Genomic DNA, 24965 nt, shown 5'->3' with positions numbered 1-24965 from the left:
GGCTGGGGATGAGTGGTTTGAGGTTGGAACTGGGAGAGGGCTGGTTAAAATCAGTCTTTTAAAAAGGCAGCCTGATCCAAAGATTTGCTTCTCGTTGCATTGGGATTGTAGGAGTTTAAACCTAAACCAGTTACCTCTTGATTGCCAAGTCCAAGAGTTCAAAAATCATGACTTAGGCACCAAAAAACATGAGATTGGTCTTAAAATATATAGAATATGCTCAAGTCACATTTTCAGGCTTTTCTGTGCAATCATGAGGGCTAGAAACTTAAAAGCTCAGATTCTCATGTACTCATTTGACTCTGAGTTGATCTTTAAGAAATAAAGCAATTACCATGAGCCTCACAGTAAAATTGGCAACAGCCATCTACTGGTTGGTAACTAGTATTGGTATATTCCTTTCTTTTGTGTGTGTGGCACCAGAAGGGTCGAGAAGATGGTCTGCATTGACATAAATTAATGTCATATTAAATCTAATTTAAATCCTTATTTGATGCACTTAAATATGACTCATAATTCTCTTTTCCTCAAGACATTTCTTAATATGCTATGCAAAATAAAAGACAAGACTGTCCATGAATCATTTATACATTCATTAATATACAATTTAAGTTTTTTTTACCTAATCAGCATACATAATATTAAGGAACATAGCATAATTTTCCAAAAACAGATGGTCTGTCCTCCTCCATGATTAGTGACAGAACTATTTTAATTCCGAAATATGTTTTTGTTGCAAAAATGGCATCTTGACACTCATCAGTGCTGTAATACATATTCATTGTATTACAAAATTATTTAATCTTAAAATCAGAACCGCAGAGTGGCAGTTTTCTCCAACTGTCTTAAGATTTGTTTTTCATTTACCTGCCGTGTCATAGAAACAAAAGAATGGCCATACTGGATGAGACCAATGGTCTGTCTAGCCCAGTATCCTGTCTTCTGACAGTGACTGGTGCCAGAGGCTTCAGAGGGAGCGAACAGAACAGGGCATTTATCGAATGATCTATTCCCTGTCATCCAGTCCCAGCTTTTAGAAGTCAGAAGTCTCAACATCAGGATTCCACGTTTCTCTCGGAAGAGATGGCATTGCAAACACAATAAACATCCTAGGAATTTTCCCCTGCCCCACCCTGCACTACTGTTTTTGATACCATTAAAATGTTGCAGGGGAATCACAAAATCCTGATTTCAGAGCTAAGAATCTGATTAAAAGCTCATTGAAGTCCATTGCAGTGTTGTTGTAGCTGCATTGGTCCCAGGATGTTAGAGACACAAGGTGGGTGAGGTAATTATCTTTTATTGGACAAATTTCTGTTGGTGAAAGAGACAAGCTTTTGAGTTATATAAAGCTTTTCTTCAGATCCTGAAGAACAGACCTGAAAAAGAGCTCTCTGTAGCTTAAAATTTTGTCCAATAAAAGATTATTATGTAACCCACTTAGTCTCATTGAAGTCCATGTAAATCTTTCTATTGACTTCAGTAGGCTCAAGTCACCCGAATCCATTCCCACACCCAAACCCCCTGCTCCAGCCCTGAGCCTCTCCCACAGCCAAACTCCCTTCTGCAACCCATACCCCCCCTGCACCCAGCCCTAGCCCGCTCCTGCACTCCAAACCCCTCATCCCCAGCCCCACACCATAGTCCGCAGTGCCAGCTGGAGTCCTCACCCCCCCTTGCACCCTAACCTCCTGCCCCAGCCGAAAGCCCCCTCCCATAACCAAACTTCCTCCCAGAGCCCACACCCCCCTCATATACCCCCTTCTGCACTCCAACCCTGTGCCCCTGCCCTGAGCCCTTTCCTGCACCCCAAAGCCCTCATCTCCAGCCTACCCCAGAATCCACATCCCCATCCCCAATCCCACACCCCAAGCTCCTGCCCCAGCCTGGTGAAAGTGAGTGAGGGTGGTGGAAAACGAGTGATGGAGGGAGGGGGGATGGAGTGAATGGGGGCATGGCCTCAGAGAAGGGGTGGAGCTGAGGCATGGCCTCGGGGCAAGATGTTTGGGTTTGTGCGATTAGACAGTTGGAAACCCTACATACAGTTATTCCTGTGTATGTATAGTTTCCCATTGATTTTGATAGGACTCCAGGAAGGAATAACAGCACTGAGAAAAATAATTGTATGTAGCTTTATTATCTGTATTACTGTAGTGCCAAGGAGTCCTAATCATGGACCAGAAAAGATGGGCCCCACCCCAAAGTGTTCACAATCTAAGTATAAATCAAGAAACAACAGGTGGATAAGACAGACCCACGGGTGAGTACAATGAGATAATATTGGCCAGCATGATAGGTAGTGGCAACAGCACACGAATGTTAGGTCCTAATTTAGGTAAGAATAACAAGAGACATAAAACATAAGGATGGGAGAGGACAGTGTTCCCAGTCCTGCACAGATTTAAGCACATGCTTCACTTTACGCAGTCCGAATATTTCCAGTGACTTCAGTGTAACAACACACTCTGTGAAATGAAGCCTGTGTGTAAGTTTTTGCTGGATTGGGGCCAGTATGGAGACACTGGGGAGACTAATACACTTGTCTAAAAGGTAACAATGAAGATTTTTAATTATCTTTTAGTTTACTGTTTGTCACCTCTTTTATTTTAGAAACATGTACAATGCATATTTTAAAACTGCCCAGGTGCAGTATTTTGCTACTTATTTTGAATCTTAAGTTATTTTTCACAGTTTTGCAATTCATATTAAATCAGTCTTAATACTTAGATTAAAGACTTAATACTGAATAGAGAGAACTGGATATTTATTCTCTTTAAAATGTGATTGTGTATTTACTATTGGGTGGAAATTGAAGTGATACTGAAATATGCTGCAGCCTTAAGTATTGCAGCGTATACCATTGAAAATGAATATATAGCTCTCCAAATAAGATATATAGATCATGAGAGTTGGCACATATTAATACTTGTATGTTTGCTTGTTTAATTTGCTTAGCTGGTGCAGTGCAGTGTTTCAAATGGAGTGGAAGTATCACAAAACCATAAATAATCCTTTGGGTAAATAAGACTTGTAATTTTTATTTTTGATGTGTGGGTGCAGTCCATGCCAAAAATGGATGAACTGTGTCTTATGTCAGCCTGCCATAACAATTAATCATCCTTTTCCACATAACCGTACACTTTCCATAATTTAATAAGATATTCTTGTAGTTTTGTGAAATTATTAGAAACCCTGCAAAGAAATTGAGGCTTTTATTTTTTCATAATAAAAGTGTTGCTAAGAATATTAAATACAAAGAACATGATTTTCACATTCTATAGCTCTATCAGGATTTCTCTATCAGGATTAACATATATCAGCAAAATGTCAGAAAATTAGTGTATTCCAGTAGCAGTATTCTAAAATGTGTCCTATAGTCACCTGCCAGAGATTACAGCAGTAACTGTGACCTAACTGTCCTGGTCTGTAAATTTCATAACAGAGTGACTAGCAAACCCAAGCCAACTCATCCATCTGTGAAATATTTCAAGGTCGAACCTTTATTGGCTACAAGATTTCTAGCTAAAACGACAAAGGATGACAGTGCTTATAGTTTGGTAATGTTTGCTTACTGAGCGTGAAATGAAATTTAACAGTGTTGCATGTCTACGTTTGTAAATTTATTGTGGTTGTTTAGACATCTTGGAAAATTAAATGTCAAACAGTCACCCTTCGCTTCCAAAATGCACTGTATTGTAAGTCCTCACACCTGAGCTCGTTCTTTCTACCAACATAAGATTATTTCTACGTCACCAGTGTTTTCTTTTTCATGTAAACCTAGAACTCATGGTGTGAACATGTCTGAAAATAAGACCCGGCAACACCAGTGTAGAATAAGGGCTTGATGTTGCAAACACGAACTAGCGTAGTGCATACTGCCCTGAGCAGTCTTATTTAATTGAGTGGGACTGTGTACAGTGGTAAGCAGTTATCAGTATTTGCACGATCAGGCCCCATATTATGAGAGTGTGAAGGTAATAGCCTCCATATGAATAATGAAGTATAGCAGGGAACGTAAGGAACAACTTTCAGACAGAAGAAAATGAAGACACAGTTAAGTTTGTAAATACTTCTGAAAAGCCTTCTTTAGAATGTTGCAATAGTAATTTAAAAGTTATATTTGCAAGGTTAAGCTAAGATGAAAAGGTTTGGGAAAAAAAGTAGAAAGTCTAGTCATTCAAAGTTTTATGAATGACATTAACTCTCCCTCAGTAGTCTGCCATCTTGTGCAGTAGGACTATATAAAACTGGGAGAAATTTTTTTTTTTTGGGGGGGGGGAGGATTTCTCATGCAGTTTTTAATAGTACATTCCAACTTAGAATTATAGAATTCTAGAGTACAATTATCTCTGCTCATCAAATTTGAGGACCCAAGCATGTTTAAGCAGATCAGCTTAGAAAGTCCTCTCCTAATTCAAAATGTTATATTTTTTTTAATTTTGTATCTTTATATATTGGGCCTCCAAAATGATAACAGTGCCTCTGATCTGGAAAGATTGAGGCAAGCTGGACAAAGCATTTGGGACGTTTGAGGTTTCAAAATGTGCTATTTCCTCTTGGACATTGGTTCATCACAACTCAAATCTTTTGGTGTAAAAACTTCCAGTTCATTTTGATTTGCAGGTCCTGGAGAGAACTGGAGCCCTAGACTAGTTTTGAGCTTTTGAATGTTATATACTTGCTCTCTGTGGGCTTCCTAAACGACATATCGGTTTTATACGCACTTCAGAATGCATTCAGCTGTGTGCTTCCAAAACTGTTAGTTGTAACTCATGGCCCAAACAGGGCTTAGAAAGCACCTACCTCAAGTAGTCCCAATGCAGACAGCCACAATGGCTTGCAGAAAGCCACATTTGATGGCAGGCGGGCTGCTCTTGGGGGATCAGGAGAAGAGAGAACAATATAGGATGATAAAATGACTGTTCTGGATAGGAAAAATTGCTCATTTACCTGCCTAGAACTTCCCAAATAAATTCACATTATATGCATATTTCTTTATCAATGATGCAAGGAGTCACAATGGGGAAATAGTAAGGATTATGAAGTTGGAAGCAAAATGAAGGGGAAGCATGGGGGAGAAGAGAACATTTTGCATAACGTGCAAGCTCCACAGGAAAATGTTAAATATTTTATAAAACCTAAGGAAATTCCCAGTCAAAATAGTCTTGTCTGGGAATTGTTATTGTTGTTGGTTTTTGTTGTTGTTGTTGTTTTTGTGTTTTTAAAGAAAGAAGAAACAGGCAATATCTAAGAGTTACTATTACTATGATTTCAAGGATAAATATTACTTTAAGGATGATGTTCTTAAAAGCCTGTCTAGAAAAGAATAAAGAGAGATTTTTATCTTGTATCACTACCATATTTACAGGTAAAATATGTACAAATCATTGACTCACATATAAACCCATAAGCTTACATTATGCAAGTATTATGATAATAGAGGGAGCTGAAAGCAGAAAGCATTCTCTGAGAAGGGAATCTCCCAGGCATGTAAAGATGAGGTGGAGTTTCAGATGTTCAAAACATTATACTATTTACATCTTCTAAGTAATACTCACAGGCTCTAATTCTTACAGAGGAGAACTGAAGAAACCATTCAGATGCTTCCAGAGCAGTGTTTCCCAAACTTGAGACGACGCTTGTGTAGGGAAAGCCCCTGGCAGTCTGGGCCGGTTTGTTTACCTGCCACGTTCGTGGATCTGGCCACTTGAGGCTCCCACTGGCTGTGGTTCGCTACTCCAGGCCAATGGGAGCTGCGGGAAGCGGCGCAGGCTGAGGGATGTGCTGGCTGCCGCTTCCAGCAGCTCCCATTGGCCTGAAGCAGCGAACCGCGGCCAGTGGGAGCCGCGATTGGCCAGACCTGCTAATGCAGGAGGTAAACAAACCGGCCCGGCCTGCCAGGGGCTTTCCCTGAACAAGCGGCATCCCGTGTTTGGGAAACACTGTTGTAGAGCTTCAGGTTTCAAATAAATCCTTGGAAACATTTGCATACATGAACTAGCTCCAAGTTTTTCAAGCTCTGATATCTCTTGAATGCCTTGGCTATTTTCTTTCTAACTTTCTTAAATATTTTCCTATGCAGAAGATCACACTGTGAAATATTAGGGACATTTTTGTTGTTGTTTTTTCTCTCAAGTGAAGTTAAAAAAAAGGGATCATGATTGGATGACCCTTAAATATGGAGTTACTTTTGCAGCTCTGGAATAGAGACCAAAAGGAAGCCAAATATTCCCTGTAAAGATGTGTAGAAACCCACATTCTACAAATTCCTTCTTTGAAGTGTGGGAGCTAGTCGGTGGGCCCTTTTATTGTGCTAGTGTCCTGTGGTCATTGCCCATGGTTTTGTAATATGAGATTGACTGTGATGCTTACTACTGGGTTCTCCTTATTATGATTTTACATCTTTTTATTTCTCCTTATACTTTTCAAGTTGCCCATCTAATCTGTATCTTTTTGACCCAAATTATTTCTCACTGCTGATGTCCGTTTGGGGACAACAATCTGTTAAAAGTACATTTACTTATTTAGAAGGATTATTAACTGCATCCAGATATTTAAAAAAGAAAGGAAAGGTTGGGATTTGGGATTGGATGAGATGCGTTAATCTGCCTCAACTGGATTCTTCATTACTCATCTTGTTGATCTATGCCTCTGGGGCAGGAAATTGTAGACAGATTACCTACTTTGCATAAATATTTACATATTTTTAATCACAAATGCACTCACTCATAATAGAGTGTTTGCATGCACTTCTCTATTTTGATCATTGAACAGAATTTGCTTGTTTGAGTTCCGGAACAGTAAAATCCTTCTGTTCATCAGTGCTATCTTTTTCTTGACTCTACAGTTGCATTTTGCCTTCAGGATCTAGAGAGCCTTTTCCAGTGCTTTAGTTTCTGGTTGTTGGCTTCCCTATCTTGTGGTCAGACTCATCACCACTATCGCTTTGAGCCATTCCTTCATTGTTTTTAAACAAATGAGAAAGGCCTCTTGTCACAGCACGTTTCCTCTCTGTGGATAATCACGCAGTGTAATTTGGTGGAGGTTTTCCATAGAGGGACATATCAATTAGATTTTCACTGCTATCAGGTAATTACTGTTATTGTTAGTAAACATTGAGCAGGATTATATTGCCATTGACGTGTGCATGATGCTTTAATAAAGAATAGAGACATGGGCCTTGTGCAGAAGAGTTTATAATCTGGTTTGATATGATACAGAGAGTCGACATCAGAGAAGGAGGAGGCAGGGAAGAAGGTTTACTTCAAATAACATCTGAAAGGTATTTATTTGACAGTACAACACATTATGCTAGCTCTCTTAATTTTAAAATTAATCTAGATTTTATTAGGGCAGGGTGAGGTGAGAATGTGGGTCATTGATAGAGAGACATCAAACATGGGTGAGACAGCGAGGAAGGGGAAGTAGTGGCCCTCAGTGAGTTTCACATGGGCAGACCCCAGCATCCACTTGGTGTTTATTGCATGATCAGGGCATACAACAGGATCAGGGAGGACACTGGTTTAGTGGGCAGGAAGTGCTTGTGTTAGAAGGATACACAGGCTGCCTAAGTGAATGCATCCATATACTACTTTTCCATAACCATTTATGCTATTTCCACAAAGAAAAATATTCTTAAAAGCCAGCTAATGTTGCATAAGAGGAATAGTATCCTACACAAACCTTTAAAAGGAAAGAAATGTCCAATTAAGGTATTCTTCTGTAATATACTTTAACACACACATCACATTTGCCAGTTTCACTTAAACTTTATTCAGCTAAATCCCATTCACCTCCCAGATATAAAGTAACACAATGCACATGTCCTATTCCTCGGGATTAAGGCATGATGCAAAACCTTAATTCTGACCTCAACATCATCAATTTACATATCCGTTAGGCATTCATGTGCCAGTGAAATGTCTGATGCATTTTTTCTCTTCTTCCTTCCTACTCCTACCTCCATGTTGAACTTCAAGTTTGTTTTGGTGTTTTTATTTTTGATTAACTGAGAAAAAAATCAGTTTTTCAAGAAAAGGGCTAAAAGATTTGTGGCAAATGGAAGTTGGTAGTTCAAACGAGGGAAATGTTTACTTCTGTAGGAACTTAGAAATTGGTACCATGTGCAAAAGGGGTACAAAATTGAGTGAGACATACCAAGCAAGATTTCAGAAGTGTTCTTCTTGACCATCTATTTCTTTTCCCAGAAACACTTGCCAGGGATCAAAATATCCTATATTCAGACCCCTCAAAGAATATTTTCCACATTTAGAGTTTGTTTTTGTTTTTTTTAATAAAAGCAACCTACTGTTTCTGCTCCAGAGAATTTCTGAAGTCCTGTCAGAGACATAACCTAGTTAATTCTTAACAGTAGAGCCACTGTCAGTTAACTCAAAACACTAAGCAAATTCAGCCTTTTCTGGTGTTTATAAGGGCAATGGGTGTTTCTGTGGCAGCATCAGGTTAGATTCTGTTTACCCACTTTTGTGTGTTACAGCTATTAGTGTCAGGAATCAGGCCCTGCAGCTGCACCTGCTCTGTCTTCCTGATAGCCTAATGAGCAAAGCTAGGGCACATGCACAGGGCAGGCTGGAAGACCCCCCACCTGAATGCCTGAAGAAGCTAGCAAGCTTGTTTTAAAGCCCAGCAGTAGCTCTCTGGCTGCTCGAGGCACAGACTGGTGGATTCTGTCTCCCTGTGCTTGCCTTGCTTCTGTCCTGCTCCCACCTAATCCCTGCACTGGACCTCATTCCACTCCTGTCTCAGCCTTGCTCCTGCACAGGAACCACCGTTGCTCCTGCCTTCCTCAACTCAGGTAATCCAGTTCTGACCCTTTGCACTGTTTCCTGCCTTGACTTGTGGCTATGGCATTTGCACAGACTTCGGTACTGAGCTTTGGCTCCAATTCCTTGGTCTCACACTGCCTTGACTCTGGGCTCTGGCATTCAGACTATGACTCTGGTTCTGACTCCTGCTGTGGCAAATAGGTCTGACTCCAGCTCCATACACTAGGCTGGACCACCCGCGATCTGGTCTTCAGACAGTTCATTTAAAGCAGTATCTAGCACAGAGGTGGGCAAACTATGACCGAGGGGCAGCATCTGGCCCTTCAGACGTTTTAATCCGGCTCTCGAGCTCCCACTCCAGCCAGGGAGAGGGGTCGGGGATTTGCCCCGTTCTGCACGTGCCGTGGCTCTGCACAGCTCCTGGAAACAGCAGCATACCCCTCCTCCGGCTCCTATGCCTAGGGGCAGCCAGGGTCACATACTGCCCCCACAGCTTCCATTGGCTGGGAACCATGGCCAGTGGGAGCTGCAGGGGTGGCACCTGCCAGTGAGGCAGCATGCAGAGCCACCTGGCTGCACCTTCGCATCATAGCCGGATGGGGGGGACATGCTGCTGTTGCTGCTTCCAGGAGCTGCTTGAGGTAAGCGCCGCCTGGAGCCTGCATCCCTGATCCCCCTCCCATGCCCCAACCCCCTGCAACAGCCCTTATCCCGCTCCCACCCTCCAAACCCCTCAGTCCCAACTCGGAGCACCCTCCTGCACCCCAACCCCTCATCTCCAGCCCCACGCAAGAGCCTGCACCCCTAGCTGGAGCCCTCACTCCTTCCAACACCCTAACCCCCAATTTCATGAGCATTCATGGCCCGGCATAAAATTTCCATACCTAGATGTGGCCCTCAGGTGAAAAATTTTGCCCACCCCTAGTGTAGCAGGTACAGAAAAAAACATAAAGGGATAGAATGTATAAATTTTGTTTCTACTGAAACTTTTCTTAAAATAATAATAAGAAAAGGCTTAGAATTCTTTCCCTCCAAAACACAAATTTTGCACCAATTCTAGTTGACAGTGACCCTTTTAAATAGGGTTATGAAGATTTCATAGCAGTTTGCAGCACATCTACGAGCTTCGTCTAGGCTCACTCGCTCTTGCGTGCTCTCTCTCTCTCTCTCACAAAGTTAACCAATATTTTTGTGGGTTAATCCCTTCTGCACTATCTTTCCTCATTCCACAGCATTAGCATTGGTTGTACACTGATTTGTGAGTGTGTATTTGTTTGCTGGGAAGCTTGCAGAAAGCAAAAGCAATCAGGAATGCAAACATTTATGAGTAACTCAGAGTATACGTTGTAAGTGCTTGCACAGCGATTTTGAAAAACTGTTTATTTGCCACAATAGATCTGTCAAATAATTATGAATGGTCACGGATAATTTATTAACAGAAAAAGTTTATAAAGTTTGTATCTTCTAATCAGGAAACAGAAACAAACAACATTGTGTGACTTTGAGTGAATAATTAATAGTAAATAAAGTGACCAGTTGTGCACTGAAGTAAAGTAGGCTAAAATTGGCACAAACTACTTGCTGAAAGGTCCATAGGCCGCAGAGCTGGAGAGGCAGTGAGCTTGACCATGTTCAGGCATTGAGCCCCTACTAAATCAGTATGGCTAATGTCAGAGTGGTCTGGTGCACTGCTCCAGTGGTGCTGGTGCAATGCCACTAAAATTTGGCCCAGCCACCCCTCTGTCGAGACAGAGGAGTGGTTGAGCCAAATGGTGGTCTGAACAGATGCATGAGGAGTCTGTTCCTGGAGCGCAGAGGAGTCCACCGATTGCTTGGTTCCTGGCAGTCCCAGCTTATGCACTTGTATAAGATCGGGGCGGAGACTCTCTTGCATGGGAAACCCTAGGTCCCAACGGGAGGGGGGAGGAGGGGAGAAGTGAGATCCCTGCTGGAATGGGGTCCCTGCTGGGTGATGAGATGGATGGGGACTGGAAGTTTCCCCTTCTTTCCCCCCACAAGAATGTCTGAACTGGTGCCATTGCTAGGGAAGCTGTAACATAGAGGAGGCTTTTCCTGTAATCCTGCTTAGGCCATTAAGGACTTTGAAGGTGAGGACCGACTAGAATCTTGAGATTGATCTAATATTGAATGATAGGGTAGGTTAGTATAATATTTCAAATAGTCAACACTTTTATGATGGTCTCAGCAGGCAAATGTTGGAAGAAGATTGAACCTGTACTCAGAAGCCTGCTTCAGATGGACTGGTTCTAGATGCTGTTAGCTCAGGGTATGTAATCACCCACTGTCTCTCCTGAGAATGTGTAATTCCACATCTGCTACTGAGAAAATAGGATGTCAGGAAAGACAAGGCTGTGACAGGGCAACAACTTCTGGAAAGCAGTATGTCTGTGATTTTTGGTCTCAACATCAAAAAACTGTAGATTATCAGATGTATATCCCACAATTGCAAGAGGGCTGGAAAAGATAAACCCTCCTCTCCTGTCTCTTGTGTCTCTACTGTAAGCAGAGTCAGGATGAGCTCTACCCTGACATCTGGTGGTGAATTATGGTGAGTGTGGAAAAGAATTTCAGAGGCTGATTGTGTTTGCATAGGCACACCCACTCCGCCTAGATAGCCCACGGCAGCCTAAAATGGTTACTTTCACAGCTGTAGGATCCTCAATTTCTGTTTTATTGGGGCAGGAGGAATAAAGTGTTGTCACCCTGATTAAGTAAATGAGGAACTACGAAACTGTTTTATGATAAAGGGTTTCACTATCAACTAAGGAGCACTTGCTAAACAAGGGACATGGGTTCCAAAACCCAGTGGATTGAGAGAGGTTGGGGACAGGTATCTGTACCTGGCGGTGTAGGCTCCTTATATGAGCCAGACGCACCAGTTCCACCTAGTCCTCTCTCCACTGTGGAATATCAGAGTTGATTTTTGATTCCCTTAAGAATCTAGATACAGGTTACTGAGCTGAACTTACTATGGATTAATGGTGCACTAGCACTGGGGCTACCCTTCTGTGAGCTGAAATCACTAAAGAACTGGAATTGCTGAACTGAGAGCACTGAGTACTGTGCTAACTACTGGGGGAGCCTATACTGTGGAGCAGAGCAGCTGGAAGAGCGGAGTGGAGCAGTTTGTGGAGCCACAGAGTGAGCGGAGCCGAGCAGTTTGTGGGGGCGGCTGGAGCGGATCACGGGACGGCTGGTGGAGCAGAGCGGCTGGTGAAGCGGAGCAGAGCGGAGCGGAGCAGTTTGTGAGGACGGCTGGAGGAGCAGAGTGGAGTGGCTGGTAGAGTGGAGCAGTTCGTGGAGAAGGCGGAAGCAGAACCCCATGGAGAGGCAGAGCAGTTGTCCCGGGACCACGTAAGGTGCCCCATTCTACGCAGGCTGGGGTGGGGGACCTCTGCAGATAGACTCTTGAACTCTGGGGCTGCACTGACCCGGGACAGAGACTTTTGGATTGTGGGACTTTTGGGACTGTGGGTGATCTTTGGGTTGCTGGACTCTAGGGACATTTGGGGTATTGGGCTTTGGAGTCTTGGGGTGATTTGGGGGTTGCTGGACTCAAGAGCCCAGGGAAAAGGACATGGCCCAATTTCCTGGGGTGGGTCTTTGCTCACAGTTTGGTCTATGAACTCTGGTTGAGGTGTTTTCCCAATTTAATGCTTGTTGTTTATCTCATGTTGTTAAACATTTTCTGCTACACCGAGACTCTGTGCTTGTGAGAAGGGAAGTATTGCCTTTTCGAGGCGCCCAGGGGTAGGCCTAAGATTTTCCCAGGTCACTGGGTGGGGGCTCGAGCTGGTTTTGCATTATGTTGTAGGGAAGGGACCTCTATGTATTGAACCCAGCCCTTGCTGCTATCAATTCGGCCTGGCAGAAGGGTTACACTACAATACATGTAAGTTTTTCACATGGAAAATCTTTATGTTGTAACTCAAGAGGTTTGTACTTCGGAGATTTTCTGTGTTCAGTTGAACTCCAGAAACCATTTAAATGCAGCTTTATTTTTGTCCCAAGAGTGGTAATATTAAGCAGAACTCTTGTGCCACCTTGTTGTGTTCTCTTGCTTGTGCATTCTCCAGCCAGAACTCAGTGAGGCAAACCCAGTGTTCCCTCTCGATAGCAGAAGTGTTGTATACTGGCTTGAGCAGGTATGTGAAGCTCACCTGTCTAAAGCTTTGACTTTTTTGCTGTGAACTATGTACTGTAGGTGAGGAGTGAAGCATTATGCAGGCCTGCTCCTCTCCCTTGGGTCCTGATGGTCCCAAGGTTCCATGTCTTTAAGCCCAATGAGGTGTCAACCTCTCTTAAATGCATAATATCTTAATGCCATGGCTATTTTATTATGGACATAAATACCAATCTAACCCCTCCCCCCCTTCTTTCCCCAAATATCTTTTTTAAAGTAAATTTATGCTTTAGTAAACAAGTCTGTCATTCATGAAATGTCACGTACATTATTACACTTCTAATAAACTTTCATCAGAAATGTTTAACTCTTATAAAAAAAAAATAGATTGAGCTCAGTGACAAGTTTCTCTCCTGGGCACCTATAAACTTCCTTTATGCTAGTCAGATCACGGTTCTTCAAGCTGTTTTCTGGTATCTTAACTTGTCAAGCTGGTTCATTCTCATTCACTCACTATGAAGTGTGAGACTTTACAGAGCAGTTTTCCTCTGGGCATCTATGAGTATATTTATTTCATTATACTACATTCCATTCAGAACCAAATATTTGCTTATACTTCTGTGAGGGGTGAACAATAATTGTATGCAAACAGGAATGTTAAATGTAGAGCTTTTACTGATAGTAACAACTAATACTTGCTATGGCTACCACAGATGGAGGTGAAGCTTATATATCTTAACCCATATTTTGAAGCAGTAGCATGCACTGATCCTGATCCACATGGATCTCATGTTACATATCTGCTGAGGTCTTAGTTCAGCTCTCCCAAGGGCATAGTATCTTAATGTCATGTTTACTTGATTGTTGTCATGAAGCCTTTGGCCAGCAGGTCACTGATTTGAATCAGGCCCAGGTCTGATATTACCTCAAAGTTATCACTGTGTGGTTCTTGGTAACCTATATGAAATGAGTTAATTGTCAGAGCAGACACATATCTACTTTATGAAATGCTGTCATCACCAGAGTTTCAGAAGGGCCAAGAATTGAATTGTGAACTTTATTGTATTCATGGAAATTGCAGTTAACATCTAAACTACTAAATGCCTGAACTTCCATGGCTTCTCCCCACTCTTCCCCCCATCCTCCCACGCAAGGTAATCAAAGACACTACTACTAATCAGGATCAAGAGAATACAGCACATGTAAAGATTTTTGGCCAACTCTTTTGGAAACATGTTCATCCAAAAAGCCTGATTTGTCTACATTACAACTTTTAGATGGGGCATTTCACCTGTTGGGAATTATGGGTCCAAAAATTCTAGCATCCGCACAGCCCAGAGTGTCTGCCACATTTAACTCTATGTACTCAGAATAACACTTTAAAAAATGAAGTCATTTAGGAGCTAATGTCAATGGGACTTAGAAGCCTAAGTCACAGTGGTACTTTTGAAAATTTTACCTCAGTTTTTTTTTTTTTTTCCTTTCTTGCTAAAATTCTAGAAGGTTTTTATATGGGGATTATAAAAACCCATGGCGCCAAAACATTGAAAATTAGCTTCCTGTGTTATCAGTGAGAAATGAATATTCCCAAGAGTGGGCTACAGATTGGTGGATAGATATGGAAAAAATGATAATTTTTCATTTTAGGAAGCTGTATTTGTAACATTTGATTCAAGATGCAGTGCTTTTTCATTTGAAAATAGTATGATGATAACATTTACCACATAGGTACATTCTGAGGCTTAATATTTGTAAAACACATTGAAGACATTAAAAACCATTAAATATACTATGGGCTATGTATTAAATATATATTTCATATGCAAAGCTTTAATATATTGCTAAAGTTTCACAATGAAGCACTCAGTAGTTAGGAATTGTTATAAAATTTTTAGCTCTGCCCCCTTTGTGCCCATGCATTTCAAAATAGTCTTCAATTATGTTAGAACATTTTATAATATTTCTCAAATAATGCAATTCCCCTCAAATATACAGGCATAGGTGAAGCATCTAGTGTTTATTTTACATATTTAAAATAACTTCATTTCACATTGGTCCAGTATATTTTTTAGATAATTTTTAATATTATTTTCTGTTCTTTAAGGGAGAGGTTTTCAGTGTTTTCCATTACAGGACCCTCTTCTTCCCTGTCATCTAGCTGAGATGTCATCCCATTTAGCCTATGAGAAGAGCGAAGTGGTCATGACCCCTTGACACTTTTTGCAGCCCACCTGGAGGTTATGAGCCTCAGGCTGAGAATCCAGTAACTCTGAAGTGTTGTATTTGACAGTAACTATTAATAGCTCCATAGTTAAAGTTTTGGTGAGACTTGCAGTTATAACTTGGGAGTAGAAGTTAGATACAAAAATTGGTGTCTGATGAAGTGGGTATTCACCCACGAAAGCTTATGCTCCAATACGTCTATTAGTCTGTAAGGGGCCACAGGACTTTGTTGCTTTTTAAAAATTGGTGTGTTTCTCTAACGATATTACACCACTTCCTCTAAATATACAGTTTTCTGGAAAGTTCGAAATAACAGTAAATCTGTTCAGTGTTTTAAAAATAACAGCTGTGTGAAATTGGAGGACTGGTAATTGCATCATTTTTGGATTGCTGTAGCTTGGTTTTAATACTTGAAGCTTTAGATGTATGGAAGTCTCCCACAAAAAACATACATGGTCTTGTAAAAAATAATTAAAATAAGAGTATTGGCAATATTAGTCTTTGCTATTGGTATTTATACAAAGGGGAACAGATGAATAAAGCACTTGTCAGCAAATCAACTAGCTCTTTGGCTAGAGTCCACTGGAAAGCCCTATTTATGCACCTTAGATATGAATAGTTGTTGTTGTGATACACTAAGGTGTATCAGTAGGGCCCAACCAAATTCACAGTTGTGAAAAACATGTCACAGACCGTGAAATCTGACTATTGTAGGGGAGACCAGATTTTACAGAGTTGGGCAGCCGGAGAGCAGCAGCTGCTGGGAGGGAGCTAGTCTGAAGGCAGTGTTGCCGACAACAGCAGCATAGAAGTGAGGTGGCATGGTATTGGGGGAGTGGGGTTCGGTCACTTTTTGGGGAAGGCAGGACTAGCCTTACAGGTGGGCAAGTGGGCAACCGCCCAGGGCCCCATGATGAGGGGGAGTGCCATGGTCACCCCTTTCCCTCCTTCCTCTGCAGCCAGCCCAAGGCCACTTTAACTCCCAAGTGCTGGGCTCTGGGTGCTAGTCTTGGACAGGCTGAGGAGGGACAGGATTTCCTCTTCCTCTGCATGAGCCACTCCTGAGGTCGGGTTAGACCCATCTCCAGGAACCTCCTCTGGTTGCAGGAAGCTCAGTGGCTGCTGGCTGGGAGTCCAGCTCTTAAGGCAGTGTGGCCACCACAACAGTGCAGAAGTGAGTGTGGCATGGCATGATATGGTATTTCTACCCTTACTTCTGAGCTGTTGCTGGCGGTGGCGGTGCCTTCAGAGCTGGGTATCTGGCCAACAGCTGCCCTCTGGCTGCCCAGCTCTGAAGACACCAGCACAGAGTACAGGTGGCAATACTGCAACCCTCCCACCCCCATGACCCAATTTTGGGTTGATACCCTCACAGTTACAATACTGTGACATTTCAGATTTCAATGTCTGAAACTATGAAATTTATGATTTTTAAAATCTTATGACTGTGAAATTGACCAAAATAGACCATGAAATTGACCAAAATGCGCACTATGTATCAGAATATGGGCTCCCTCCTGCCCAGCTTAGAAATTGCACAGTTACCTGCCCTCAGTTTTCTCATGCCTTACAAGGAGTGCAAGAACCTCTTCCCAGCTGCTGATCTCGCTATCAGTTTTCAGCAATATATTTCAGTATATTTTTTCACTATCTTGCTAAGTTAGCCATACACTTGTGCACAATGAATACTTAGCTATGCACTTCACAAGCTTAGTGAGGAAAAAATCTACTGTGCAAGCTCAGTATGCAATTTTCAAAAGCTCAAAACTTAAAGTAAAACCAGTTTTCTTTAGAAAATCAGCAGGCAGTTGGTGTGCTAGAACTGCTGCTTATTACACGATGCAGTGTTGTAGCTGTGCAAGTCCCAAGATATTAGACATGATGAGTGAGGTAATATCTTTTCTTGGATCAGCTACTGTTGGTGAGAGAGAGAAGCTTTCGAGCTACCTTGAGCTTTTTAAGGGCTGGGAAATAGGTTCTACAGACCTATCAGTACAACTGCATTGCTCAAGGGTGTAAAAAACCCACACTCCCGAGTGATGTCATTATAACAACCTAACTCTCTTGTAGACAGCGCTACTTTGACAGAGGAGAGCTTCTTCTGCTGACCTAGCTACCACCTCTCAGGGAGGTGGATTTACTATGTGAATGAGAGAACAGTCTTCACTAAAGCACTGTATATGAACTGTAGCACTTTATAGGAACATAAGCCCTAAGAGTGTCACAGCTAAATACAAGATCAAACAGATAGTTTAGCATACGTGCATAAGGTTTGGCATAAGGTGAAGTGGCCCATTAACACTGCTGTAGTCATAGGACAAAAAAGGAGGTTATTATATCTCAGTGTTGAAATAAGCCATAAATGCACTGTCTTGATTAAGACCCTGATTTTTAGTGTCTGGCAAAGCTATGAATTTAAGCTGCCAGGCTCATCTTTGAAAATTGTTGTTCAGGTTTCCTTTGAGGATGAGAACTGATAGGTCAGATATAGTGATTGCTTTGTGAAAAGTGTTCACCCACAGGGACCCTGGCAGCTATGGTCAGCACCGCCAACTGGGCCATTAAAAGTCTGGTCAGCAGTGCTGCGGGTCTAAGGCAGGCTAGTCCCTAGCTGTCCTGGCACCATGCAGCACCCTAGAAGTGGCCAGCAAGTCTGACTCCTAGGCAGGGAGCCACAGGGCTCCACATGCTGTCCCTGCCCTGAGCATCCGCTCCACACTCCCATTGACTGGGAACCGTGGCCAGTGGGAGCTGGAGGGAGGCGGTGCCTGTGGTGAAAACAGCATGCAGAGCCTCCTGGCCTCCCCTACCTAGGAGCTGGAACTTCTGGCCATTTCTGGGGTACACTGCGGAGCCATTAGCTCTACTGTGCCACTGACCAGGAGCCTCCCAAAGTAAGCCCAAGCCCCCGCCCCAGGCCTGATCCCCCTCCTGTACCTCAAACCCTTCATCCCCAGGCCCACCCCAGAACCTGCAACCCCAGCCAGAGCCCTCATCCCCCTGAACCCTCATCCCCAGCCCCACTCCAGAGCCCATACCGCCTCCTGCACCCCAGCCCCCTGCCTCAGCCCGCAGTACCCTTCCAGACTGTGAATCCCTTGGTCCCACCCCCCAGCCTGGAGCCCTCTTCTGCACCCCAAACCCATCATCCGCAACTGCACCCTAAAGCCCTCATGCCCGACTGGAGCCTGTACCCCCAGCTGGAGCCCACACCCCAACTGCCTGTCCCAGTCTAGAGCCCCATCCTGCACCCCAAATCCCTCGTTTCTAGCCCCAACCCAGAGCCTGCACCTTCAGTTAGAGCCCTCACCCCCTCTCGCACTCCAACTCCCTGCCCCAAGCTAGTGAAAGTGAGTGAGGGTGGGGGAGAAGGACACACTGAGGGAGGAGGAATGTAGTGAGTGGGGGTGGGGCATTGGGGAAGGTAGACAGGGCAGGGCCTCAGGAAGGGGCGGTGTTAGGGTGTTTGGTTTTGTGCAATTAGAAAGTTGGCAATCCTAGTTCTGGTCTGTGGGGAGCTTGTTTCTGATGGGTTTGGAGAGGTGGGGGGTTGCTTGAAGGCCAGAAGAGGGGGTTCAGGAAAGATTTTTTTAAGATTGGATCCCCATGGGGTACAGGCTGTAGTTTGATGATGTGCGTCTCTGTGTGGGATGATAGATGATAGCTAAGGGTGTGAATTTGGAGGGGTTTATTTTTGTATTGAAGCTGGTTCTCTTTGGGGACCCCATTCCATGATGTGATCTACTTCTCTGGTGCAGTGTCCTTGTTTTAGTGAAGGTGGTTTTGAGTGTGTTAAGGTACATAGCCTGGACTTTTTCCTCGGAGCATATTTTGTGGTTTCTGAGTGCTGGGCTGTAGATAAGATTCCTTAGTGTATTGGGATGGTAGGTGTGATGATGCCAACTTCTTCATGGGCCACCTTGAAGAAGGATTTCTGTATAAACGCACCATGAAACCAATGATACACCTGAGATGTATCAAAGATATTTTTATCCTCTGGACAGACAACTTAGACTCCCTCAGATTTCTACCACAATTTCAGCAACCATCGCCCATTCATTAAACTCTCTCTGGAACACTCCCACACTAGCATCTACTTTCTGGACAGCATGATTAGTTTCAGTAATGGAATCCTACAGACAATCCTATACAAGAAACCCATGAATCCCCACACCTACCTTCATAGATCTAGTAGCCGCCCCAAAACACACCAAAAAATCTGTTATCTACAGCCAGCCACTTCGTCTCGCTTATTACACTAGTCGTGATTGTTTTGTTGTTACCTTGTCTCCTCCTGTTTGTTTTCTCAATGTATTACCTCTAGTCATGGGGTTGACTGCAAGCTCTTTAGGTGTAGACTGGCTATGCATGTACAGTACCTAGGACAATGGGTACCCTCATCCCAGAGTGAGGCTCATTGTTACAACAGAACTAACAATAATAATAATGGAGAGGCCCATTTCCTCAGTGAAGGCCACATCCATGCCAAATTTCAATTCTCAACCCCTCCCCACAAGGGGCACGCAGAGACATGCCAGCAGCAGTCAGCCACTTCCGGGAGCGGCATGGGGTCAAGGCAGGCAAGCAGCTTGCCTGAGCACCCTGCTGCGCTGTAGGACTTTGGCTGCCCCCTCGCCATCTCCGGGCTGCTAAAAGAGCCCAGCAGGCCCGGCAGGGCCGGATCCAGCCCATGGGCTGTATTTTGCCCACCCTTGGTCTAAAAGGTGAACATTTCTGAAAATTGTTAAAATTTTATTGAAAAAGGGGTTGGGAGAGTGTGTTATGGACTGGGAGTACGTAAGCAATAATAATAATAATAAGACCTAATTCTTCAGGGGTGTCTGCTTGTCCTGCATAATACTCTAAATGTTTGTAGAAAAGATGTTACAATTTTCATATTGTGACAAAGTTCCTCCTCTGCCTTGGTGAGTCCTGTGCTTATTGGCAGATTTGCTCACCTCAGTGATCTTCCCGTCTTGTGGAACCCACAGTCTGGGTCAGCTCCTCCTGTGTCTGATCAGGAGTTGGGAGGTTTGGGAGGGAACCCGGGCCCGCCCTCTACTCCAGGTTCCAGCCCAGGGCCCTGTGGATCACAGCTGTCTATAGTGTCTCCTGTAACAGCTGCATGACAGCTACAACTCCCTGGGCTACTTCCCCATGGCCTCCTCCAAACACCTTCTTTATCCTCACCACAGGACCTTCCTCCTGGTATCTGATAATGCTTGTCCTCCTCAATCCTCCAGCAGTTCACTCTCAGCTCCTTGCCCTCTTGCTCCCAACTCCTCACACACACTCCTTCTCCTCTGGCTCCTCCCTGCCTGACTGGAGTGAGCTCCTTTTTAAACCCAGGTCCCCTGATTAGCCTGCCTTCATTGGCTGCAGGTGTTCTAATTAAAGTAGCTATCTCCACTGCCTTCTAGAAAGATCTTAATTGGCCCCAGGTGCCTTGATTAACCTGGAGCAACTGCCATTTGGTTACCAGGGTTCTAGGGATTTGTTTAGCCTGGGGCTAACATACCTGTTTCTCAGTACTTTACTGTAGCCATCTGGCATTGTGCCATCACAATATGTTTTGTACTGTTTGGAAGCAGAGTAGCAAAAAAGAGAGAGAAACTAAAACGCTGGAGGATGCATTGGTCTATTCATAAAAATGCCTATAGAAAGTTTTATTACTATTTAAAAATATGACATTATGTTGTTTTCCATCATTTTATCATGCAATCTCAGTGTTCAGGAATGTAACAAAAATAATTTCCATATAAGAGCTATGATACTTGGCTATATCTATACTACAAGCTAAGGGTGTGATGATTCCCCTGCTTGTGTACAAATACTCCCAGGAGCTTGACAAGAACTAGCACAAATATAAATAGTGTAGCAGCAGTAGCATGCATGGGCAGTGGCAGTGAAGACATGGCCAAGTAGGTGCCCTCTGATTTCAGGAGTGTTTGTAAAGGGCATGCACCTTTACTGCAAGTACACTACTGATACTCACACTAGTTCTCATTGAACTATCATGAATATATGTACGCTAGCGGGAGAATCACACCCCTAGCTCGTAGTGTAGACATACCCTAAAATGAATTGAATTAGTGACTTGTTCATCAAATAACTATAGTGACCAGGCTTTCAAAGTAAATAATTGGGACTCCTCGCATAGGGTAAGGAGGAACAGGCTATGTCATGGTGGTAGGTAAGTAGGTACAATATAATTTGACTGATGCGATTAATCGCATTCCAAACATGTGGCAACAGACTGGAGGTTTCCTACTTGTACAAAGACCTCGCTCAGTTTACTGGAGTGATGAGGTTACAGAGCAAACTAGTAAATGTTCAACTGATTGGATTTGAATGGTCATGGCTTTTGTTCTCTCCTAAAGGAGGGGAATTTTGTCAAAAATGCTTGTGAAATTCCTGTCTTATCTTAAAGAATGCTCGTGGAGTGCAGAAACAAGTGGTCAGAAAAATGTGGGCACCTTTTCAGGCTTGTTGCTGACAGAACAGAGTTCTTCATGTCTGGTTGGTTTGCTCTCAGTTATTTTTCAAGTTTTACAACTCAGCTAGGATTTTAGATGAGTACAGTAAAGGGTAGGCAGTACGGTATGGTCATGATGTAGCTTTCTTTGTTTGCATTACTGTATAGCTGTGCTGGATCTTTAAGGAGCCTGTCTGTGAAGTTCATTTTAATATTTAGATTAAACAGTGATTGGAATACATTAATGCCCAGTGGGTAAATGTGTCATTTTTAAGCGGCTGCTGAGCTTTCTCCCTGCTGCTCCAATTAACACATTCAGTGCACACACTTGTCAGTGAGTAGGCTGTGTATATGGATTAAACCACTTTGTTGTTTATTCATCCACCATGAGTGGTATCGGAAATGGATCAGCATGGTTAACATTTTTAAAACAAATGAAATCAAATGAGGTCTTGAGCATGTGCCATAGTAAACATCGGGATAGTGATTAATAGGCTACAAAAAACCTGTTTTGCCTTCAGATATGGTTGAGTCCATTGACTAACATGTATCCCCGCCCCCCCGCCTCCCCCCCCCCCCAGCTCCTCTTCAAATGATGGAGACATAGGATAGTGAAATTCTAGTGCTGGGATTCCTCTTGCTGTCAGGCAGATCTTCTGAACTTTGCTCTGTTATGTCTAAAAGCTGATTGTGATCAAACACTTCTCTTTATTTCCTCCTTTACCTTGGTTGCAACATTTCAGCATAAAAACAATGGATTTGATAAAGGTCCTTTTAAAGGTAAAACAAAATGCTTTGTCATAACTGAAACTGTTGGGGCTTTTTTATTTTATTATTTTTTTTTTAATGGTATCAGAGTGGCTCGTCAAAGGGTGCAGCTATCCATCTATACTTGCTGTTCATTCATGCTCAAACAGCTTTTTGTGAAGCTTAGCTGCTAAGACCAGCAAAAGGTAAACTGGGCTGATAACTGCACTGGTGAAAGAGATGGAACGTTTCTTGGGCTTTGTGAAGCAGATAAGAAGATCGAGAAGAAGAAAAGGCAAAAAGTACCGACCCGAGGAGGATTACCATGAGGGCTATGAGGATGTCTATTATTATGCTTCAGAGCATTTTCGAAGTAAGCACCGTGTAACCTAATGTTTTCTTGTTGTGATAAATATTCAATGTTGTTTTTAATTACAAAATGCTAACACTGGATAGATATGTGAGCCTCATGCAGTTATTACAAACATTAGACTACTATTATTTATTTGTCTAAATTTGCTGGTAGGAAATTAGAAAGAAAAGCTATAGTATTGTAGCTTTCAAATCAAGCAGGGTCTATAGAAGTGGTTAATATTTCAGGTGAAGTTAATTGATTCTTACTGTTGCAAGCCTTTTGTTAGAGGACTTTGTGTTGTAAACTGATATGATAGCCTTTTTAGAACATATATAACTGCATTCATATTTCTACTATACTGCTTTTTAAAAAATAATTGCTCCTGCATAAGTTCAAGTTGATGATTAATATTTGTTGATTGAAAGTCAGTCCTTTGTGTGTGAACTGTGCACTGATCTTTACAGTAGAAAGTAACTCAAGTGGGATTCTTTGCTGCTGCATGTTCAGAATTGCTTCAGGAATTAAGTAATCAGGGTTCCCCCGCACCCACCCTTAATTTGCTATCAGACATCTGCAGTAGTAGCTATAAATCAAAATAGAATGCCAGTTTTTAAGACCCCTGCAAAAACTGTATTATAAACTGCAATGCACTTGAATAATTCTCTGTACCTGTCAGTGTTCTGAGTTCCTGATCTCTCTCTGACTTATCCCAATGGATTGGAAATGTCCGGAAATGCCTGAGGGGACAATGGGAGAGAAGCTACTCACAGACATCTGAGTTTATTATGCCATTCTCTAATGGAAGGTGTTGACAGTATAATCAGTCATGCACAAAAAAATAATTTTTAAATAGGGTTGCTATTCTTTTGACCTGGGATTTGGGAGCTTTGCTGCAAAGAGTTAGTATTCTGCATTTCCTGGTAACATGAAGCTTAAATATACTCTTATGCGTATGTACCATTCAAGTAGCTGTCAGTTTCCTTTTCCATCACTTACTGTTGTTTCCATCTGAGTAAAGTATATTATGAAAAAATTACTTCTTAGGGTTAAATGCTGAAAAATTGGATTGTAATTTAGAAAAAAACATGTTTCTTTTTTCATGGAAACACATGTAGTAAAAATGACTTAGACTTAGTTCTGATCAACTGCATCAAACTTTTTATGCTGGTCAAACAAGATGATTCACTTTTGGATAGGTCTAGTATTTGTTGAATATATGATGTATATATTTTGTTTGGGTGTTTAATGGGGCTGTCCTTAGTAATGTTCTGACTTTTTTTTTATAAGTGCTTATTGTTACACAAATTACATTAAAGTAATGTGTATGATTTACGTGCAACTGATTTGAGATCTGTTAAGCAAAGCACTTCCTTTTTTAAAAAGATTATCATGTCAAGGTACCATCTTACAATTCTGTACTCTGTATCAGGAATATCAAACTTAAAACTACAAAACATTGTAGAATTTTAAAATGAAATAAGTTAATGAAAACATGCAACTTTTTAGCTTTCTTCTGCTCTATTAGTGTCAAGCAAGTCATATGGCTATATATCAAATTAGTTGTGTTAAACTAGTGTTTCCCTAGAAGATTGTAATAGAATATATTTTAACAAAAACAACCAAGCAAATCAACATCAAAGGAATGTACCTATGATTTTATTAGCTAATTTTTTTTAAAAATAGCATGAGGCAACTGTGTAAATGGACCAAATGCTTGATAGTGATTACTCCTTTCTTTTTGACTCCTCTTAATAGAATAAAATGATAAATATTTTTTCTACACACTTTAACCTTCCAAGGTCATGTGCACAATAAATGTTTTCAAGTGCGTGGGTAGGCAATTTTGAAACTGGCATGTTCTCTTCCACTTTCATCAGTGCTCATAATCCAGAGTTAAATAACCACCTAAAACATAATGCATAGTTCTGCCGTTGGATGCACATGGGGCTTGCAACTTCAGACAGCTACCTAATAAAATGTATTACAAGAGACTCAAACTTTAGAGATTTGACTGTTCATCAGTCATCAAATACCAGAGTCTTTTACTGAGAGATCTCGTCAACTGTAATTGCTTTTTAATGCTTCTTTTGTCTACTCTTTCAAGTACGTTATGTGTCACTGTTTTGGTGAGTAGGTGTGATGTAGGTAAATTATGTTGCACAAAATGTCAAGGAATGCTGCTGCTGTTGCTAAAACTTTTGCTCTTTAACTTGCATTTCATTTAATTTGTAAAAT

The 24965-nt window shown here is 42.2% G+C and overlaps 1 protein-coding gene across 10 annotated transcripts in view; it reads left to right on the top strand.

Annotated features, from left to right (window-relative positions):
- The window catches only part of GRIP1 (glutamate receptor interacting protein 1), a 584939-nt gene that overhangs the window by 165363 nt on the left and 394611 nt on the right, over window positions 1-24965 (top strand). For 9 of the 10 annotated variants that reach the window (XM_050923277.1, XM_050923304.1, XM_050923258.1 and 6 more), the window contains exon 1: window positions 22246-22748. The exons of the other annotated variant lie outside the window; for it this stretch is intronic. In XM_050923277.1, the coding sequence (XP_050779234.1) occupies window positions 22616-22748 (133 nt within the window). In that variant the 5' untranslated portion in view covers window positions 22246-22615. Of the gene's footprint in view, window positions 1-22245; window positions 22749-24965 lie in introns of those variants that run through there. 10 annotated transcript variants of the gene reach the window in all.

This window comes from Gopherus flavomarginatus, chromosome 1, assembly GCF_025201925.1.
Source record: "Gopherus flavomarginatus isolate rGopFla2 chromosome 1, rGopFla2.mat.asm, whole genome shotgun sequence".
Lineage (NCBI taxonomy): Eukaryota > Metazoa > Chordata > Testudines > Testudinidae > Gopherus > Gopherus flavomarginatus.
This window is presented reverse-complemented; position numbering and strand designations above follow the sequence as displayed.